General features: G+C 45.6%; 1 protein-coding gene across 1 annotated transcript in view; it reads left to right on the top strand.

The window, feature by feature from the left end:
* Window positions 1-632: 632 nt before the first annotated feature.
* LOC115550631 (carbohydrate sulfotransferase 8) overlaps window positions 633-18,715 on the top strand; it is a 35,955-nt gene continuing 17,872 nt past the window's right edge. Inside the window, exons 1-2 of the mRNA XM_030365843.1 lie at window positions 633-1,013; window positions 11,615-11,829. Coding sequence (XP_030221703.1) covers window positions 11,673-11,829 — 157 coding nt within the window. The 5' untranslated portion in view covers window positions 633-1,013; window positions 11,615-11,672. The remainder of the gene's footprint in view (window positions 1,014-11,614; window positions 11,830-18,715) is intronic.

Here is an 18,715-nt window from a genome sequence, read left to right as displayed (position 1 = left end):
CATGCACAGAGGGCGACAAAATACAAGCTACACCTGGGACAGACTCGATGGAGTTTCTACTTGAGTAGGCTACATGATAGGAATACCTTAATACGACAAACTGGGAATGGAAACAGACATTAATATATGCATGCATTAATTTATATTTTTTACGTCTGTTGTTGTTTCTTGTATTCTTTTATTTATTTACTTTTGTTGTTTAAGGGCTATAATTAACATATGTCTACATTGTTGTATAAGCATATATTGTATGCCTTGCAGCAGGTGTGTGTCAGAACTTTTCCCGATCGCATCGTTTCTGCAACAGCTGAAATAAAACGTTGTGTCAAAAACCCTTGTATGGCTCCTGTGAAGTCGTGTGCTGTTGCCTGGCAGAGTCGACTGTACTAGCGGCCCAGATCTCCCGTGGGACCGCCGGTGGAAGGCAAGAAATAGAACCAGCTCTCCTCTCTGCTGTTGTATCTCTCTCCCTCTCCCTCTCCCTCTCCCTCTCTCCCTCTCCCTCTCCCTCTCTCCCTCTCCCTCTCCCTCTCCCTCTCCCTCTCCCTCTCCCTCTCTCTCTCCCTCTCCCTCTCTCTCTCTCTCTCTCTCTCTCTCTCTCTCTCTCTCTCTCTCTCTCTCTCGCTCTCTCACGCTCTCTCCCGCTCTCTGTATCAACACACGCGCATTGGATCATGCACCGCCCCGCCGTGCACTCCGCAGTAGCTGTTCCTCCGTGCTACTGGTTCAACTGTCTCGCATCTCTCCAGCAGCCAGTATATCTAAACTCTTTCCTGCTGGAAGTTCGTGCCTCTTTGCCAGTTCTCTCGCTAAAACAGACGTTTCTAACCAAATGGATGCATACGGTTAAATATTAACCACCTACCAAGTGTGCAAATGTTGCTCGTGGATGGGTTTCCTCCAGTCTGTAGTTCCGATAGCGCAGAGCCAGTCACGATAAGCCATCGCCAGGGACTGACTTTCCTGCACTCGGATCAACTCTCCAGGCAGCGTCCATGCTGATTTCTACACAGGTAATTGTGGTATTATTTATTTAGACTTTTTGGACGAAGCCCCACGGTAGCCTGGTGTGTTGCAGCACACTTCAAATGGGGTCTTGCTTCATTCCAATGGGGGGTGGTACTTTCGTCAGTAGCCTAAGTTTTGAAGGGGGTATTCTCGCCAACAGCCTGCCTTCGGGTTAGTAAATGTTTCACAACATCTATCAAAATACTTTTTTTGCACGTTTTAAGTACACATCGTGTTTTCAATTTATCGGAAATGATAGGCCGCGATGGAGTGTGACATGAATATTCAGAGACTGGTCAGCCACTGTTGGCAGATTCTCACTCCGGAAATATTAATGACGGCATGTATTAAATATCATAAGTCAGCCCTCCGCGGGTCGCCTGAACTTTCCTCTATCTTTCTCGAAAGTCCTCCCCTGGACGCCACGGCAGATGGAAAAGGTGTCGATCAGAAATATATCACACCCCACCTGTCACGTTTCGAGCGGGAGAGCAGTGGTTGGATGTTCATCTTATAATTTCCCCTCATCTCCCCTGTCACGGAGGAGGCTGAATGAGCTTCTCTGCGATCATACTGAATTATTTCTCTGTTTCGAGCTATAAATAGTGCGGTTGTCCTGAGCACCTCCAGAGACTCTGGACGGTGGAAGCGGTGCTTTGTGCTCCCGAAACACACACACACACACACACACACACACACACACACACACACACACACACACACACACACACACACACACACACACACACACACACACACACACACACACACACACACACACACACACACACACACACACACACACGCACACACACATTACATTATGGCAGTCCACGCACGCAGCCCCCCAGCCCCCCTACCCGCCCACCCACACACACACACACACACACACACACACACACACACACACACACACACACACACACACACACACACACACACACACACACACACACACACACACACACACACACACACACACACACACACACACAAGCACAACAGCATGAATGGCTACGTTCAAACACATTTTCATTGCCACTTGTAACTGTCATGGTATATTTTCACCCTTTATTTGTTAGCATCGTAATGTACAATACTATTTTAGCAGGTAATCTTCTGCTCACAAGTTTAGACCAAGTGAATAAACGATATTCAGCCTTTGGTGTGCATTGTTTGTAAGCTGCTCTGTGAGCTCAGAATGCTGTATTTGCTACTGGTACTACTGGCTTATGTGACAACAGTTTGAAGGCATCCCCGGGGTATTCTTTATCTGAAAATATGCAAATATATTTGCTGCAGTTTTGAGCCTTCAGCAAGTGCACTAACAAATCGCTTGAGGGTTGCTCTTTCTTTTTGTATTGCTTTTGACAGAAGAGGACACACTTCAAACCTGTGGTATGATGGTGTGGCATTCATTCATCCTTTGAAAACAAAACCAATGGTAATGATGTAAGCCCCCTGGTTAAGATCTCCATTAGGCTCTTTCTGAGCTGTACTCTTCAGTTGATACGAATAAGGATTCAATTACCCACAGCCCCTCTAATCTCACTGTAGGTCTACTCTTTCTCTCGGCCAGGAAACCATATCTCCAAGCTCCTACGCTAATGAGAAAATAAACCATGCTCTGGATTATTCAACAGTGACGTCGAATGATATCCGACGGGGAGACATTTGTGCGAAGGAACCATTAATAATGTATAGAAAAAGTAGAAAAAGGAGGAATACACTCTTTCGTCTTTCCTTCTTCCCCTCCCCGGCTCCCCACCTCTGTGGGGAGTCGGGGAGGGGGGGGGGGGCATAATGCACCTCCCTCCTCTGGGATGGGCACATGTGAACAGGCCCAGCTCCGGCTGGATGATGTGTGCAGTGGCTTCCTCCCTTCCAGAAGAAGCAGGACTCCGGGGACTCACGCTGCATCTCTTAGTGGTATGGGCTAATGGCTTTCTGTGCTTCCGCAGAGTGGTTTGAAGCTAGCCGCCGCCGCCGCCGCCGCCGCGCAATTAGGCACGTCATGTTGGGTCTCTGTGCCCTTTTACACCCGACGCAACCGCTCTGTGTGCTGATGATTTAAAGGGCCCCTACGGTCCCCACCAGGGGAGAAACCGAGTAAGAGCATTGACTTTTCAGCATAAGTTTGTGAAATGTCATGGTGGACCTCGGCAGTAGGGCAGGAGGTAGGGCGCGTTGACTTGTAAACGGAAAGGTTGCTAGTTTGATCCCCGGCTCCTCCTAGCGGTGTCGAGGTGTCCCTGGGCAAGAGGCCTCACCCTAACTGCTCCAGATGGGTTGGCTGTAGCCTTGAGTGGTTGACAGCGCTGTCGGTGTGTGCATAAAAATGGTTGGAATTTGCTTTGATAGAAGCGCACTAAATGTACTTCATGCAAATGAACTGTGGTTGGCACATTGAGTTTTCAGTGTTAACCATTCAGTGTTATTCTCTTAGGGCCACGGACAAAGGCTAATTGTCATTGATCTCAGCTAATTGCGGAAATGGTGTGTTCACTGAAGGATCATGTCAAAGCGGGCTGATTTGTTGCGTGTGTTTATTACAATACTAATAAAACATTATTGATATTACCGAGCTATGAGCACCGTGCCTCACTAAGCACGCGGTGGGTAAGAACTAACAGGGAAGAGGGACCCGTAGGCCTCCCGAAGAGGTGCCAAGCCACTTGCAAGGTGGTGCTCAGCCTCTTAGAACTCACAGAGGAATAATCTGGCCCACACCTCTTACCGATACAGCAGTATTAGCCCAGCTTGCAGATACACCTCAGTGGGCTTTCAAGCTGAAAAGGGAGGAATCAGGCTTTTCCCTTTTGATCACCACCAAGCTTAAACTGGCAGGATGTATAGACCAAACCGATTATAATGGACGCTCTTTATCTAACCTATCATAGCGTTCCAGTAGTGTAGACCAAAATGGTTTTGGTGGGGGAAAAAGGAATGATGGAAACGTAATGCCATGGCCATCCTTTTCAGTATGAGAGCCAGTAATCTTTAGGAAGCCGGTGAATCGAGGGTGGGACACAGCAACTGGATTCTTGGTTAGGAATGCTAATTACTTCCACCATGAAATACAAAAAGGAAAAGTTGATCTTAGTATTTGCCTGGGAGGAGAACACTGGATAAACGCTGAATTATCATTAAGATATGTTGATGTCTATTATTAATCCTGTAGTTTCCTCAATGTTACCAGTGAAAAAACTGTTAACCATGTCGCATCGAATCAGAGGTAGTGCCCCATCCCTCTACAACTCTGTTGGGAATGCCATGTGGTCTTGTATTGTAGTCTTCAAAATCAAATCAAAGTAAACTAATAAATTAAACAACCGTTCGATTTCACCCACTTTAACTTGCTTTGAAGACGATAAGGTTTAAAGTGGCTTATAATAACAACGTTTAGGGAAGGCGGTATGCCTGCACTTGCTAATGGGAAATAATTGCACATTCATTACTCTTTTCACCCCTAACCATATCACATTAATTTCTCTTTTTCTCTTTTACTTTACTTAGTATAGTGTGAAACATTAACGTTGGTCCGACAATAAACGCTGATTATTATTGAGTTGCATTGCCTTGCAACTGCATCAGATGTAACTGTCCTCCCAATGTGCGTCACCCCCCCCCCCCCCCCCCCCCCCATCCCCCCCCACACACACACACACAAACACTCGCGGTCTGCCTACAGAGCAGCGGACTGCATTAAATATATCCGTGAATTGTCACAATTTCTCAGAATCAAAGGTGAAAGTAGGAACGGGTGGCCAAAGTTGTCATATTGTTAGAAACTTGTGCTTTTGGCACGAAGAAATTGAAATTACGTGTCCCAGATCACGAATGAATACATTCAATGACGTGACAGGTGACAGTGTCACATATTTCCGTGAGACTGGGTTGACAATATACAATGCCCTGCAACAGCCGCAATTATTGCATACAATCACCTTATTATCCAAATAGATTAATAAAATGAGCTGAGATAACATCTGCAACAAATTAAAACAATTTCCAAGTTTTTTTAACATTTAAACAAGACAAAACAGAGAAACGAGAGCAAATGATTCACTGGGGTTTGCATTTAATTCAAAAATATTTGTATGCAGTAAACATTGGTCACTTGTCAGCTTCATCAGCTTATTCCCTTTCACAAAAAAATATATATGTTCATCGTCTATTTAAGACATGTTTCAAACATGTTGTTCTTGTTGATTAGCTCACGTTGTTTTTGCAATGAAAACGCCCTCAGCTGATAAAGTAATGCCAGCGTTTTTTTTCAACTGAAAATTAGCTCCCTTGTCTACTTTTTCTGCTCTTTGCGCCTTATCATGCTTATCATGCTACGCACCATTACAAGCCTCTGCCGACTAAAACATGAAGCAATTCAAGAAGAGGCATAGATAGAATCTCCTTGTGGTCAACTGTCATTTTATAGACATCTGACAGAAAATGTCAGGGTTTTAAAAAATTAATTATTACCTGGTCATGTATAACTGGTCATGGATTTTCTGATAAAGACTGTCGCCTCTTTGACAGACGAAACAGCAGAAACTATGTTAGGTGCACGCTTAGAGGTAAGAGATTGCTGCAGGAAGGTTGCGCTCGATTTCACTAGCCCTTTTGAGCCTGTTCAGTATAAAGCATCCATCCTCTCATTGCTTGCGTAATAAAAACGGTAGAATATTAGTTTTGAGGACGAAACGATAGGGTGGGCTAAAGCAAGTTTTTGGGTGGGCTTGAGCCTACCCAAAAATGGACTAGCTTTGCCACTGAATCCAACGCTGATGAAGAATTCCAGAATCCGTGGCAGTCACAGACCTAAAAAACAACGAACATCCAATTATCTAATCCAGCATAAATAAATGATAGACCGGCCATTACCAGCCATGTGTTCGGGGTAGAGGAGGCATGACGCAGTTTTAAGAGGAAACTTTGTTCTGACAGAAACAATGGGACAAATTGGTGGTTATTAGGCCTACTGTGACTCGCACTTGTGTTGGCCATACTCATTTTTTTATAGCAGCCACTACACTTGTTTACTTTCTGAGATGCCTGCACTTGCTATTGGGTAATAATTGCACATTCATTACTCTATTCACCCCTAACAATATCACATTAATTTCTCTTTTACTTTTAGCATAGTGTGAAAAACTAACACTGATTATTATTGAGTTGCATTGCATTGTAACTGCATCAGATGTAGCTGTCCTCCCCAATCGTGCATCAGCACCCCCCCCCCCCCCCCCCCTCCTCCACACACACAAACACTCGCCCTGCTTCTAATCTTTAACGGAATAATACTCTTGAAATATATTGCTAGATCTGCTCGATGAGAACAAGGACCAAATGAAAAAGTCACAGAAATATAATCAGCAATAGGCCTATAATCTGTAAATCCGATGAATTGATAAGCCACCTCCTCTACTACAATAAAGGGCCCCTATCCCCTCATTGTGTGTTAAGTAGATTAGTCTCTCATTCCCTGATGAAACCATAATCGTATGTATGGGAAAGCATGTATTAAAAAAAACCTTCATGTGTGTTTGGTTTATTAAAGCAGTTGCCTGGAAACCAAGGATTAAGTGGCAGACTGCTGTCGCTACAGTTCAGGTGGGTCACAACAGTGTGTCCTTGACCCATGAGAGGGGTCAGCTTTAAAGGGAAACTTGGCAGCCGCAGGCGGATGAGGGAGTGACCATGTTGCTTGAAAATAGTTTGTTTATATTACTTTGGACCTTTTATAGACTACAGATTCAGGTAATTGTCAAAAACAGAGTAGGCCCTGGACGAAGAATGCAACACGACTGCACCCCAATCCTCTCCATTTGTTTGTATTCCTCAAAGGGGACCTCTGGCAGCACCCGTCTGCGTGCGGGGCGGCTGCTGTAGCGATGAGCTGCCGTTCTTTAATGGATTTTTCTACGGGTCTTCCAACTTTCCGGCTCCAATTTCTTTTTTTTACGAAGCTAACTTTAAATGCCGCTTTACCAGCTTGAACCCCCTCCATACCCCCCGAACCCGCCGTGAAGTGACTTCAGTGCAGTCACAATATTGATACAGCGCAGCGCACTCGCAGCAGTTCAATGCAACCAATCGTTTCCCATTTCAGAGTGTTGATGAGAGACCTCGGGGAGCTGGCATTTGTGGATGCAGCCCGTGATTGATGGTGCGTCCTGACGGCGGCGTGTTTGTGTCTGTTAGTTACCAGACAGAACGAGCGGGCGGGAGAACGGCGGGTCTACGTGGGGGGGGAGCTGTGTAGACGGCTATTGATGTCTGACGTCTTCATCTGTCATGATGATCTAGACGCCGCGGGAGCTCCGTGTGCACTATCTTCATCGCCGCCAATCGAGACGTCTCTTACCTGGGCTTGGCGTAACGTAATCGTATTGAGGTTAAAGGTCAGCCGTGCGTCTCGGCCAGAAGTAGGATGAGATATTTGGTTGTGTGACGCCATCTGATTTCTGTGTGGATATTGGAATCGTCTGGGAATATTTGCTCTAGAGTTTAAACCCTGCTAGTTATCTCAAACGCGGCTTATGCCAGTCATATTTTGGACTTCTGCTGAGATTGTTCTGTGGTATGCAAACAATTTTATATCTATGCAATTTGCAAGTGCAATTTGTAAAGACGCCTTAAGGCCAAACTAAGAACAAGCAGTGTAGAAATCCCTCTTCTTACTATTGTTTCTATTGGCTATAAATCATTGTGAAACCGTTCACTCAAGTTTTTGTTTCCTAATGAATATCAGGCCTTGGAATGTCTGGCCTAGGCAGAGCAATTTCCAAATATGAGCACGGCCTAACGTTGTGTCAACAACACCAGCCAATCAGATTAAATAACTGTCATAACGATATTCTCTCTTGAGCAAAGTCTTCCCTGCAGATTTCTGTTAATCTTTCCCATCGTTATTCGTCGGATTTCGGATAGAAGCTCGGACAGATTGCTCCATAGATTGCTAAACATTCCTTGGGCTGGTCCATTGCTTAGCTTTCTTATTCGGCAGACTACAGAGCCCCTTGTCTGTCCTGAACTCCCCCCCCCTCCGGGTCTCAGGAGGCCTATTACTTTAGATTGTGATACCTGGATGAACACTGTACACTAGAAAGTGTAAGGCCAATGCTAAGACAAAATGCCCAACTGGTATCCAAAATGGAGTTTTGAGAGTCAGTCCGTCAAAGAAGCTCTGGCCAGAGGGAGAGGTCGGGGTGTGTTGAGTTTAAAAGGTGTCTGAAAAGCAGTTAGTAACCCGGTGCCTTATTGATGACGCATTCTCTCTCTTGGGAATGTTGCTGCAGTGCCAGGATAAAATTAGAAATGTATTGAATGCTTATTGTGTGTGTGAGTGTGTGTGTGTGTGTGTGTGTGTGTGTGTGTGTGTGTGTGTGTGTGTGTGTGTGTGTGTGTGTGTGTGTGTGTGTGTGTGTGTGTGTGTTTATGTGTGCCTATACACCTTCTGGTAGTGAACATTTTGACAGGAATCCAGAGGAGCAGATGTTCTGCCTGCTCTCTGGAGGAACAAAGCAGCCCACCAGATCAGTCAGCAGCATCCTCCACTACAGGAAATATAAACAGTCAACACACACATGCACGTATGCATGCGTCCACACACACTACACACATGCAGAGATAAGTAAAGACAATGCACAGAAACTTCCCAGGGGATATATATATATATATATATATATATATATATATATATGCATTTATACTCACATACATTGAGAGATAGACCCCTGTGTGTAAAGGATGCAGGATTTGCAAGCCAGGGTTGTTCACCTCCCAGTCTGTTCTCTGAGCTGGTCCGTGTGTATGCGTGCGTGTGCGTGTGTGTGCTCGCACGCGGGCGTGCGTGAGTGCGTGGTGTGTGTGGGTGTGTGTGACTGATCCCAAATGGAGGATGTCTGCTGAGGGTGATCTTAAGCCCTGTCGTGGATGACAGCTATTGGAGGTGAGATTTGCAATCTCAGGGTGTCTGATGTCTCGCAGAAGGAGCTTGGTTTCCGTCCAGACACAAAGACCTCCCTTCAGCTAGTTTCAAGCGAGACTCTCTGGGAGAAGTGGGTCGCCGTTTCAGCAAATAATAGGATATGTGCAAGAACAGAAGCAGCGGGAGAAACATTTGAACTCTATTTTAGGCACTAAGCTGGGGCTTTTATCCACAAATAACCTTTTTTTAGTGTAACAGATTTCGGTTGTAACATGATTTGGCGTTTTCATCACGAGAAGCCAGAGCAGAGCAATGATTTCTTATTGCCCAGTAAGTATTGACTACCAGCTGAAAAAAGTGATCACTTCAGAAGAGGCTGTCATTGAGTTGATTAGGTGGGAACAAGCATCTCTTTATTCGTTGCTGACCTTTTGTGTCTGTCAGCCAACTTTTAAAGGACAAGCCCACTGGGCCCATTTGGTTGTTGTTGTTGCTGTTGACAACTCAGTGGAAACCACCCACAGTGTTTTTTCCCCTGCTCATTGTGAATATCCAGTGGATAATGCTTACCTTGGGTGTGCTGCACACTACAATCATGGCTCGGTAGCACATTGCAACAATAAATTGAACCGTCAAGGTAATTCCATCAGCAGAATCTTCTCTACGATTCATTTGGGAATCTTATCTGTGTTAAGCAAGAGGGAGGAAGTGGGCTAACATCCGAGCAAGTGAATCCTCCTTGCAAACACCTAGAGCAGGTGAGGATGGTATCAATGATGACGGTTGCTGCTTTGGATTAGGCTCTGAACTGTATGCTATGGGTCATGGCGCATGGAGTGGCACAAAACGATGCATCTTAATTGGGGCGTTACATTCCCCAGCAGGGGCTATTTGTGTGTAAGTATATTCTTCGATATATCTAGTATACAATTTTTAGTGGTCTGAATTGATGTTATCACCTCTCTTTAAGAGTAAGTCGAATCCCGTCACAACGGAAGGAAAAGGAAACCGATGAAGATTTCAATAGACCAAGTTAGTGCCCCCCCCTTCTCCATCTAGTCACAAGCAGTCGAAATGAAGAATGTTGTTGTTGCCGTGGCGATCTCGCCTCTGACCGGCCCTCGGTGGATTGGGCCGTCCTATATTTCTAGCCCTACTTCTTGGCACAGACGCGGCTGTGCTCTGGCCCGGGCGCCTCACCACCACAGAGTGTGACGCGCTCGCTCCCTGTCCCCGCTCCAGGATCCACCACCTCTCCATCTGCTCCTCCTGTTATTACTCATCAGGAACTTTGTAATTCTTGTGCGTGTGCTGTGGCGTGTGTGTGTGTGCTGTTAGCCTCTCTGTGGCTCCCCGCGCCCGGGCCCGGCCGCCCTGGTGAGATGAGAGGGCCCTGTGTGAAGGCTTTGTTTACCGGTTAAGCCCACGTCGTCTGTCTGTGTGTGTTATTCTGATGAGGTGTCCGCACAGGTTGGCGTGTTTGTTTCCTTCCGTCGCACACCATGGCCTTACATTTGATATCGAATGAATACTGACCCTGCACTGATTCAATCCGTCAGCCAGCCATCGCCATCACTTCTATCACTTCATCCATCACCTTTTCGGATTTGTTTTTCTCTCTCGCTCCTTACTGTGTCACTCCGTCGCCGTCTCTATGCATCTCCGTCTGTCTTACCTCGCACTGTGTGTGTCTCTGAGTGTGTCTCTCTGTGTGTGTGTCTCTCTGTGTGTGTGTCTCTCTGTGTGTGTCTCTGTGTGTGTCTCTGTGTGTCTCTCTGTGTTGGGTCTCTGTGTGTGTCTCTGTGTGTCTCTCTGTGTGGGTCTCTGTGTCTGTCTCTGTGTGTCTCTCTGTGTGTCTCTCTGTGTGTCTCTGTGTGTCTCTCTGTGTGTCTCTCTATGTGGCTCTGTGTGTCTCTCTGTGTGTGTCTCTGTGTGTGTCTCTGTCTTTCTCTCTATGTGTCTCTGTGTGTGTCTCTGTGTGTGTCTCTGTGTCTCTCTGTGTGTCTCTGTGTGTGTCTCTGTGTGTGTCTCTGTGTGTGTCTCTGTGTCTCTCTGTGTGTCTCCCTATGTGTCTCTCTCCCTGTGTCTCTCTGTGTGTCTCTGTGTGTCTCTCTATGTGTGTCTCTCCTTGTTTCTCTCTGTGTCCCTGTGCGTCTCCGGCTCTCATCACCCTGTCTGCGCCGTGTGTGTCTCTGTGTGTCTCTGTGTGTCTCTGTGTGTCTCTGTGTGTCTCTGTGTGTCTCTCCTTGTGTCCCTGTGTGTCTCTGTGTGTCTCTCTGTGTCCCTGTGCTTTCCGGCTCTCATCACCCTGTCTGCGCTGTGTGTGTCTCTGTGTGTCTCTGTGTGTCTCTGTGTGTCTCTCCTTGTGTCTCTGTGTGTCTCTGTGTGTCTCTGTGTGTCCCTGTGTGTCTCTGTGTGTCTCTCTGTGTCCCTGCGCTTTCCGGCTCTCATCACCCTGTCTGCGCCGGTTGTGTCTCTGTGTGTCTCTGTGTGTCTCTGTGTGTCTCTGTGTGTCTCTGTGTGTCACTCTCTGTGTGCCTCTGTGTGTCTCTGTGTGTCTCTGTGTGTCTCTGTGTGTCCCTGTGTGTGTCCCTGTGTGTCTCTGTGTGTCTCTGTGTGTCCCTGCGCTCTCCGGCTCTCACCCCCCTGTCTGCGCCGTGTGCCTCTGTGTCTCAGGTGGTGCTGGCCACGCCGTCCAGGGCCGAGCCGGGCGGAGCGTAGGCCGCCGGGGGCCATGTGTCGCAGGAGGAGGCTGCTGCCCGTGGGGAGGATGAAGCTGCTCTGCTCCCTGTACTGCTCCTTATGGTTCCTCCTGCTGCTGGGAGCCGGCTCCCTGCTGATCCTGCTGCACCTGCCCGACATCGCTATCATGGTCCAGCCGCAGACTCCAGGTCAGTACTCCACGCGCATTAGGGACTATGTCAGGGGAAAGGCCACCGGTGGTCCACTGCTACCTCAACAATGTTTCAAAATGAGTCTGACCCTTGTGCCTGTTACGACTTTCATGATATGCATTTATTGATTTATTATTATTTATTACTGGCTGTCCATTGCTGTGGCTTCTCGTCTCCCCGTCTAGAGTGACGGAAGATCGTCTGCGCACACACACACATACACACAAACACACACACACACACACACACACACACACACACACACACACACACACACACACACACACACACACACACACACACACACACACACACACACACACGCACACACACACACACACACACACACACACACACACACACGCAACCTCTTTTCACCTGTGTTCAAAGGTATTAATATTACCAGGGCACAAACGAAAATCTATTCAATCTCACCGATTTATTGAGATCCCTGTCCCTGCTTTCAGCTATGCTGAACAGCGACGCACCTTTCAAGAGTTTGCATTTCTTTAATCCTGGAGAGGATTGTGACTTTGTTTGAAAATCCATTTGATATAACCTCTGAACCGCTGAGGAAAGCCTCCTTTATATATCTCCATCGGAGAATGGCTTCCCTTGTTTAGCAATGCACTGCGCATCTTCTGTAGCGTGATTTTTGGCGGCACATATGGTTGTAAAAACACTGCTTTGCTCCTCGCACTGGGCCGCTGTCTTGATTGAATGAACTCCATCCGTCTCGTCTTCCAAATTCTTCTTGTGTCTTGTTTCAAAAGGACGTCATACACTTGAAGTTTGACGGATAACGGTTTGACAGCAAAGTACGCACACAGCTCCGTCCTTTCGTGAAATAAATACGAATTTGTTCATCCAAAAAGGCTGCAACAGCCATCATCAACTTCAATGTAATAGAACAAAATAGTTCACTTGCCAGCTAGCGGTATCAGCTAATGCTCGTCTGCTGATCAGATGAAGGGGCGTGGACAGTAGAACCGTAAAATGTGTGTGTGTGCGTGCGTGCTATTAAAAACAATTGTGACTATAGGTGGCCAACCCCTGGTCCATGTAGAGCATGGATACAGCCCAGGCGTTCGACAAAACGACTCGCAGGATAAAGGAAGCGCTAAACATAAAGAGGCAAGTCCCATCCACTAGAGATTAAAAGACGTAAAGTGACACGCCCCAAGAAGGCGTGGCCCAAGAAGGCGTGGCCCGAGAAGGAGATGGTAAAGCTGGAGGTCTGAGAACAGGTACCTAAGCCCAGCTTCTTCAGAGAGAAGCACCTCGCTGGAAGTAAAGGAGATAAGTCATGACAGCACCAATGGGAAATATAACTGTGTTCTGCCTGTATATATTATATAGCCTAAGTAATAATTCGGATATTCACAAAATATATTAAATGTCTCTTTAAATCAATGTCTCTAAAATGTTACTCAATGTTAAACACAACTAATTGTGCTTGGTTATAAGTCGTTGATTTGTGTATGAGCGCAGGACATTGTGTGACACTCAATGAGCGACACTTTAGCTCATTGAGTGGCTAAAGGGATAAGGAAGGGAGAAAGGCAGATGCTGAACATCAAACCAAATTCATCATCGCGGTCTGCCCCTGTCCGTCTCAAACCAAGCAAATATGTTAAATGTCTCATAAACAAATTTTTCAAATTTAAAGATATTCTTCAATATAAATTCAGTGTGTGTGTGTGTGTGTGTGTGTGTGTGTGTGTAGCAGCGTGTAGCGACTGCTAGTCCCACGAGGTTGCACTTTCATCCATATTAGCCCATGCTAAGGGAAAGCAGAAAAGACCTTTGAAGAGACAATTCAACAGGGCGTGATATACACGGTAGTCAATGCATTTGGGTCTAGGAAGTCCCTACCTTATTGCCCATGGAGTCGTATGTAGCCAATTCCATTGCTACATGCAACCCAGGTGGCTGCCACCCTCCACCTAGGTGGCTGATACGGGGCTCCTCAAGAGGAAGGACACGGGGCGGTGATGATGATGATGATGATGATGCATGGCCTCGTGCTCCACGTTGCCGTGTAGGAATACTCTCGCTGATTGAGTGCCTTTACCTTTTTAACCTGTTACAAAAAAACGCAGTATGCCAAAAATACAAGGATGTTGTACCACATTGCATTTCGCAGTACGCAAACCAGCATGCTTTGCAGACTATTCTGCCCCACAATCCTCTGCGCAGGAGAGAGCCATCACGTCACATCACATCGAGACATCGCCCGCGAAAGTCAATGGGTAGCACTACAGGTGAACCAATAGTGAAATGGATTCATTAAGGTCTATGTAGTCCGTACATTTCTTTATGGCCTTTTTATTCCATTATGGTCAATATAGTTAATGTAGCACAGTTCATGTAGTCAATGCATTATAGTCCATGTAGTCCATGCATTATGGTCAATATAGTCCATGCATTATGGTCCAACGTACTCCATGTATTATGACACAATATAGTCATGTATTTTGATCCAGGGCAGGAAATCTTAAAGTCTGAACGGCAAGACAATCGGGACCCTCGTGTTATAAATAAAATAATACGTTATGAAGGCTGTTTTTTTTAATGCATTTTTTATGATCAATAAATTGTTAATGACTTTGAATATACAGTGTAGCTGGAGATCACTCACAGCGATCCTCCTCGGTTCTAATGCAGCTCATGTTTGCATGGTTGTCTTGGCAACGTTAACTGTTGGATAGAGTGTTGTGTGTTGGTGCTGCGTGAGTTCACGCATTAACGAAACATTAGGGAATTTGATTCTTTATCGCTTTTTTTAATCTCTAGTACTCAATTGTGACAACTTGTGTAAATTAAGTGGTAAGATTATGCATAAATAGAATATGAGTCAAATAATTCTGAACAGTTTTTTTCTCAAATGCACACACTAGACACACATACACATACACACACTCACCCACGCTCACATACACATATACAGACAAAAACTGCTCACACAGCAATACAATGCAACAGCGGTAGCAAAACGTGTCCAATCTAAAACTATTTCTCACTGACATCATGAGCATGGTAAAAGATCCTAGGGCAAGTGCAAACATTAACAGCTTGACGGTGTCAAACGGTTTCGCATAGGCTCAATTTAGAAACCATCTTATTATATAGTGTGAAACCTTGTGCCTCAGTCAGTGACGTGAGACTGCAGTCTGCAAAGTGAGCATCCAGCCCGTTGCAGTGCTTTAGGGAAGCCTGAATGAATATACAGGAGATTGCTGTTTTTGGAATTCGGGATTTTCATCTGTGAGACATCACTTCTTAAAGTCCCCAGCCCTAGATCTGGCTTCTGTTGCTCTGCAGTCATATATTACATTTATTGTTGCCACATCAACTGCTGTTTGCGAAGCAAACTCGCTGCCGACAGCTCTCCATAGCCATCGTAAACAGAAGAGTTTGTTGGATACACATTTAGGGACATTTAGACATCTACATGACGTGCCAGTTGCAGTTTTGTAGTAATTCCTGTTATTGATCTTGTCTTTACACCCGGAGGTGGTTATTTCCCCTGTTTATTTCAAACATCAGGGCTGTCGTATTAAATTCAGAGATTCAACATTATTTTGTATGACTTTGAATGAAAATAAAAATTGCAGCACTGGCCGATAAAAGAAATCCACACCGATACCATGGTGAGTGCTAAGCCGTTGATCACCGAAAGCGTTTACCAGTCATCTTCATTCAGCGTCCTCCTGTCCTGGTGATTGAGGCAGGGTGGGTGCGTGTTTGGGGGAGGGGGGGAAGTTGTTGAAGTTGTTTGAAAAGTAGAATAACTGGATCTGCGAACCAAATGAGAAGAGGCACGAGAAGAAGGACAAGCAGCGTGCAAGAGATTGAATATCGGTTCAGATCCTGAACGGCATTTCCGAAATCAATATAACCATAATCGAAAGACCGCAGATCAGAAGACAGTTTTTATGGGGTCCCTTTCTGTGTGGACCGACGCTAGGGGAGAGCAAAAGAGCCTGAAATTGCTTTTTGTGAAGTCTCCATTAGCCATCGCCTCCGTTTCCCGTTTGAATCCCTCACTGACACCACCGATTAAGCAAACACTGATATTCAATCGTCCAGGGGAGAGGGTGGCCAGGCTGGCTCGGTAGGCATGGCCAAGTAATAACAAAGGCTCCACGCCGGCCCTCAGACCAAGGCCATTCACTTCCCTGAGACTCACACACGCTGTCACGGCAGCGGCAAATAATAGAAGTTGCGCTGAGGGAAGGGACTTTTGCAATAGCCCTGCCCTTCCTCTGACCCTACTTCGATTGTTGGTGCATCCTTGGAATGAGGGCTAGATTTCCTGTTTATTGCGTTTATTATCTAAATGGACAGTCACGCACTCACACCCCCACGGCCTCATCGTTTGAGAGAGAGAGGGGGAGAGAGAGAGAGAGAGAGAGAGAGAGCGGAGAGAGAGAGAGAGAGAGAGAGAGAGAGAGAGCGGAGAGAGAGAGAGAGAGAGAGAGAGAGAGAGAGAGAGAGAGAGAGGTTACATACAGCAGCTTTAATAGGTAGATCAATAAAAAAAAATCCCATTTATATATCTTAGCATTACGCTTTCCACTCTCATCCAATGATTGAAAGACATAAACTATCACTTTCAGTCTATAGCTCTGAATTAAAAAAATACGTATTACTAGTAGTGACCAAAATAAATGTGCAGAGGCATGCACTTTTATTTGTGCGGAGATTAGTATCTGCTAAAATGTTGGTTCTCCTTCCAAAACAATGCGGTTCCTTTTTTGTATTTTCTCCCGTAAAACAAAACCAATGGAAATCATTTGATATTGAAACGGGTCTACAAGCTGGATGGCTGAATACGTATGCGCTTTGCATTGGAGACAATGTAATACTATTGGCCTGATATGGCCTGATGGCAGTAGTCTCTTTACATAGGCTGGGTCGTCTCAACACATTGATTTTCCACCTCCCCCCCTTTTGCCTTTGGAAGAAGCAGATCATGTTACACGTAACATTGATTCACCCATTATGATCCGCCTCAGCTGGCCTTAGCGGCCCTAACCTCGGAGACACTGCTAACATTGGAAACACATCTCCAGCTCCCATCTTGTTTCACACCGGCTTAACTGTTGCACCTGCTTATGGCTGACTGGGTCTCAACAACCCTAATGATTGGTAAGCATGTCAGGGAAACGGCCAATGAGAGAGCTGCCCAATCGGATTAACAAGCAGCCATCATACTTTGCACAATGCAGTGTGCAGTAATTCTATTTTTATAATATATATATTTTTCCCCCATTTGTTAGGGTTTATTTAGTTCTTTTTTGGTGTTGTGTGTTTGCTTATGGAGCAGATGCCGGTTATGCTTCAGTCACAGTTAAATCAATGATTGCTTCCCACAAAACACTTCAAAAATTAATTTTTAGTTTGCGAGATATGCCTGCAATGAATTCAAATGAAAAGGTAAAAAAAAGAATTGTTTATGCTATGTCCTCACCAAGTGACCTTGGAACGGCCAGACATTCCCGGATTAGTAGAACCGGCCATTGCACTTTCCTGTGTTGGATAGCTGGTGCCCTGTGACACAGATGATCTTTCTCTCAAGGGAGGACAGGGGTGGCTGCCCTGTCCGTGTCACTGAGGAAGTGGACTCGGGAGAAGAACGGGTCGCTGAATGAAATCAAACCTCTGGCCCAAGCACAATGTGCAGCAGATTCCATTTCCTCCCGAAAGTGACTTGATAGGGTGTATGTCTGTGTGTGTGTGTTAGTGTGTGTGTGTGTGTGTATGTGTGTGTGTGTGTGTGTGTGTGTGTGTGTGTGTGTGTGTGTGTGTGTGTGTGTGTGTGTGTGTGTGTGTGTGTGTGTGTGTGTGTGTGTGTCTATCTATTTGAGGCTGAAGAAATCATGTTACAGCAAGCTGATGACTGATTTATCAGTCCAGTGTAATTAATGTTCTCCAATGTTGGTCTAACTTTAGTATAAAAGTACTCTGGGGGCCCCATCTAATTATTATATAGTCAGGGCTAGGCTTTCTCCCAAGGAGAGTGCTGAGCTTCGGCCAGTATAAATATCCTGGCCACGAATAGGTTGCTAATTGGAGCCCTTGGTGTCAGACACGGTGTGCTTGGACTCAAATAAACAATGACACAAACAACAACTGAAATAAGCAATTTGGAAATAATTTTTATGACAAGAAAACAAAAAGAAGACACCTTGCCAACAGAGACGTTCGTACCAATCTCAAAAACAAACATCAGTTGTCATCGGTGTCTGACAGAAGTGAGCAAGTGAGAGCGTCATGTGTCTACACCAACAGGGTAACTATTTCGTTCTTTTGACGGGGAGCCCTTGCCAGTGTATAAATATCGGTAGGGTCATGGGAGGAACCCCGTTACCCGAGTGTCTGCTGGGTCGCTGTTTTCACTGAGGATCAAATATTCGCCTGGCCCCAACCATGGCAAAAAAAATCAGTGGTTGAATGATTTTCAGCAGAATCCCGTGTGACCACTGCTCCGACCTGCATGTGTACCTGGAAAGTCGGCCGTTACAGGGACATCAGATTGTGATGTCCCTGGAGGAAGATAAAATGCGCCATGGCTGAGATCGTCTTATGCAGGTGAATATGTGTTTTCCCACCACGCAGAGCAACAAAATCCCTAAACAAGATCCGACACGACACTTGAACATACCTTGCACCTGAAGTTCAGCCTGAAAATTCTGAGATCAAATATATTAAAATAGAAAATGGTTTAATATCGCTGATTGTGTAAATGTATTTTCATCATTGATTCAAGGACATTTCACTCATTGATCTTTTTATAACTTCTCACTTGTTATGTGATGCATTTCAACTTTTGCCTTTGGCCAGATGCACCAGCAGTACGAGATAGTAATACATAATG

The sequence above is a fragment of the Gadus morhua genome, chromosome 9 (genome assembly GCF_902167405.1).
Source record: "Gadus morhua chromosome 9, gadMor3.0, whole genome shotgun sequence".
Taxonomy (NCBI): Eukaryota; Metazoa; Chordata; class Actinopteri; order Gadiformes; family Gadidae; genus Gadus; species Gadus morhua.
This window is presented reverse-complemented; position numbering and strand designations above follow the sequence as displayed.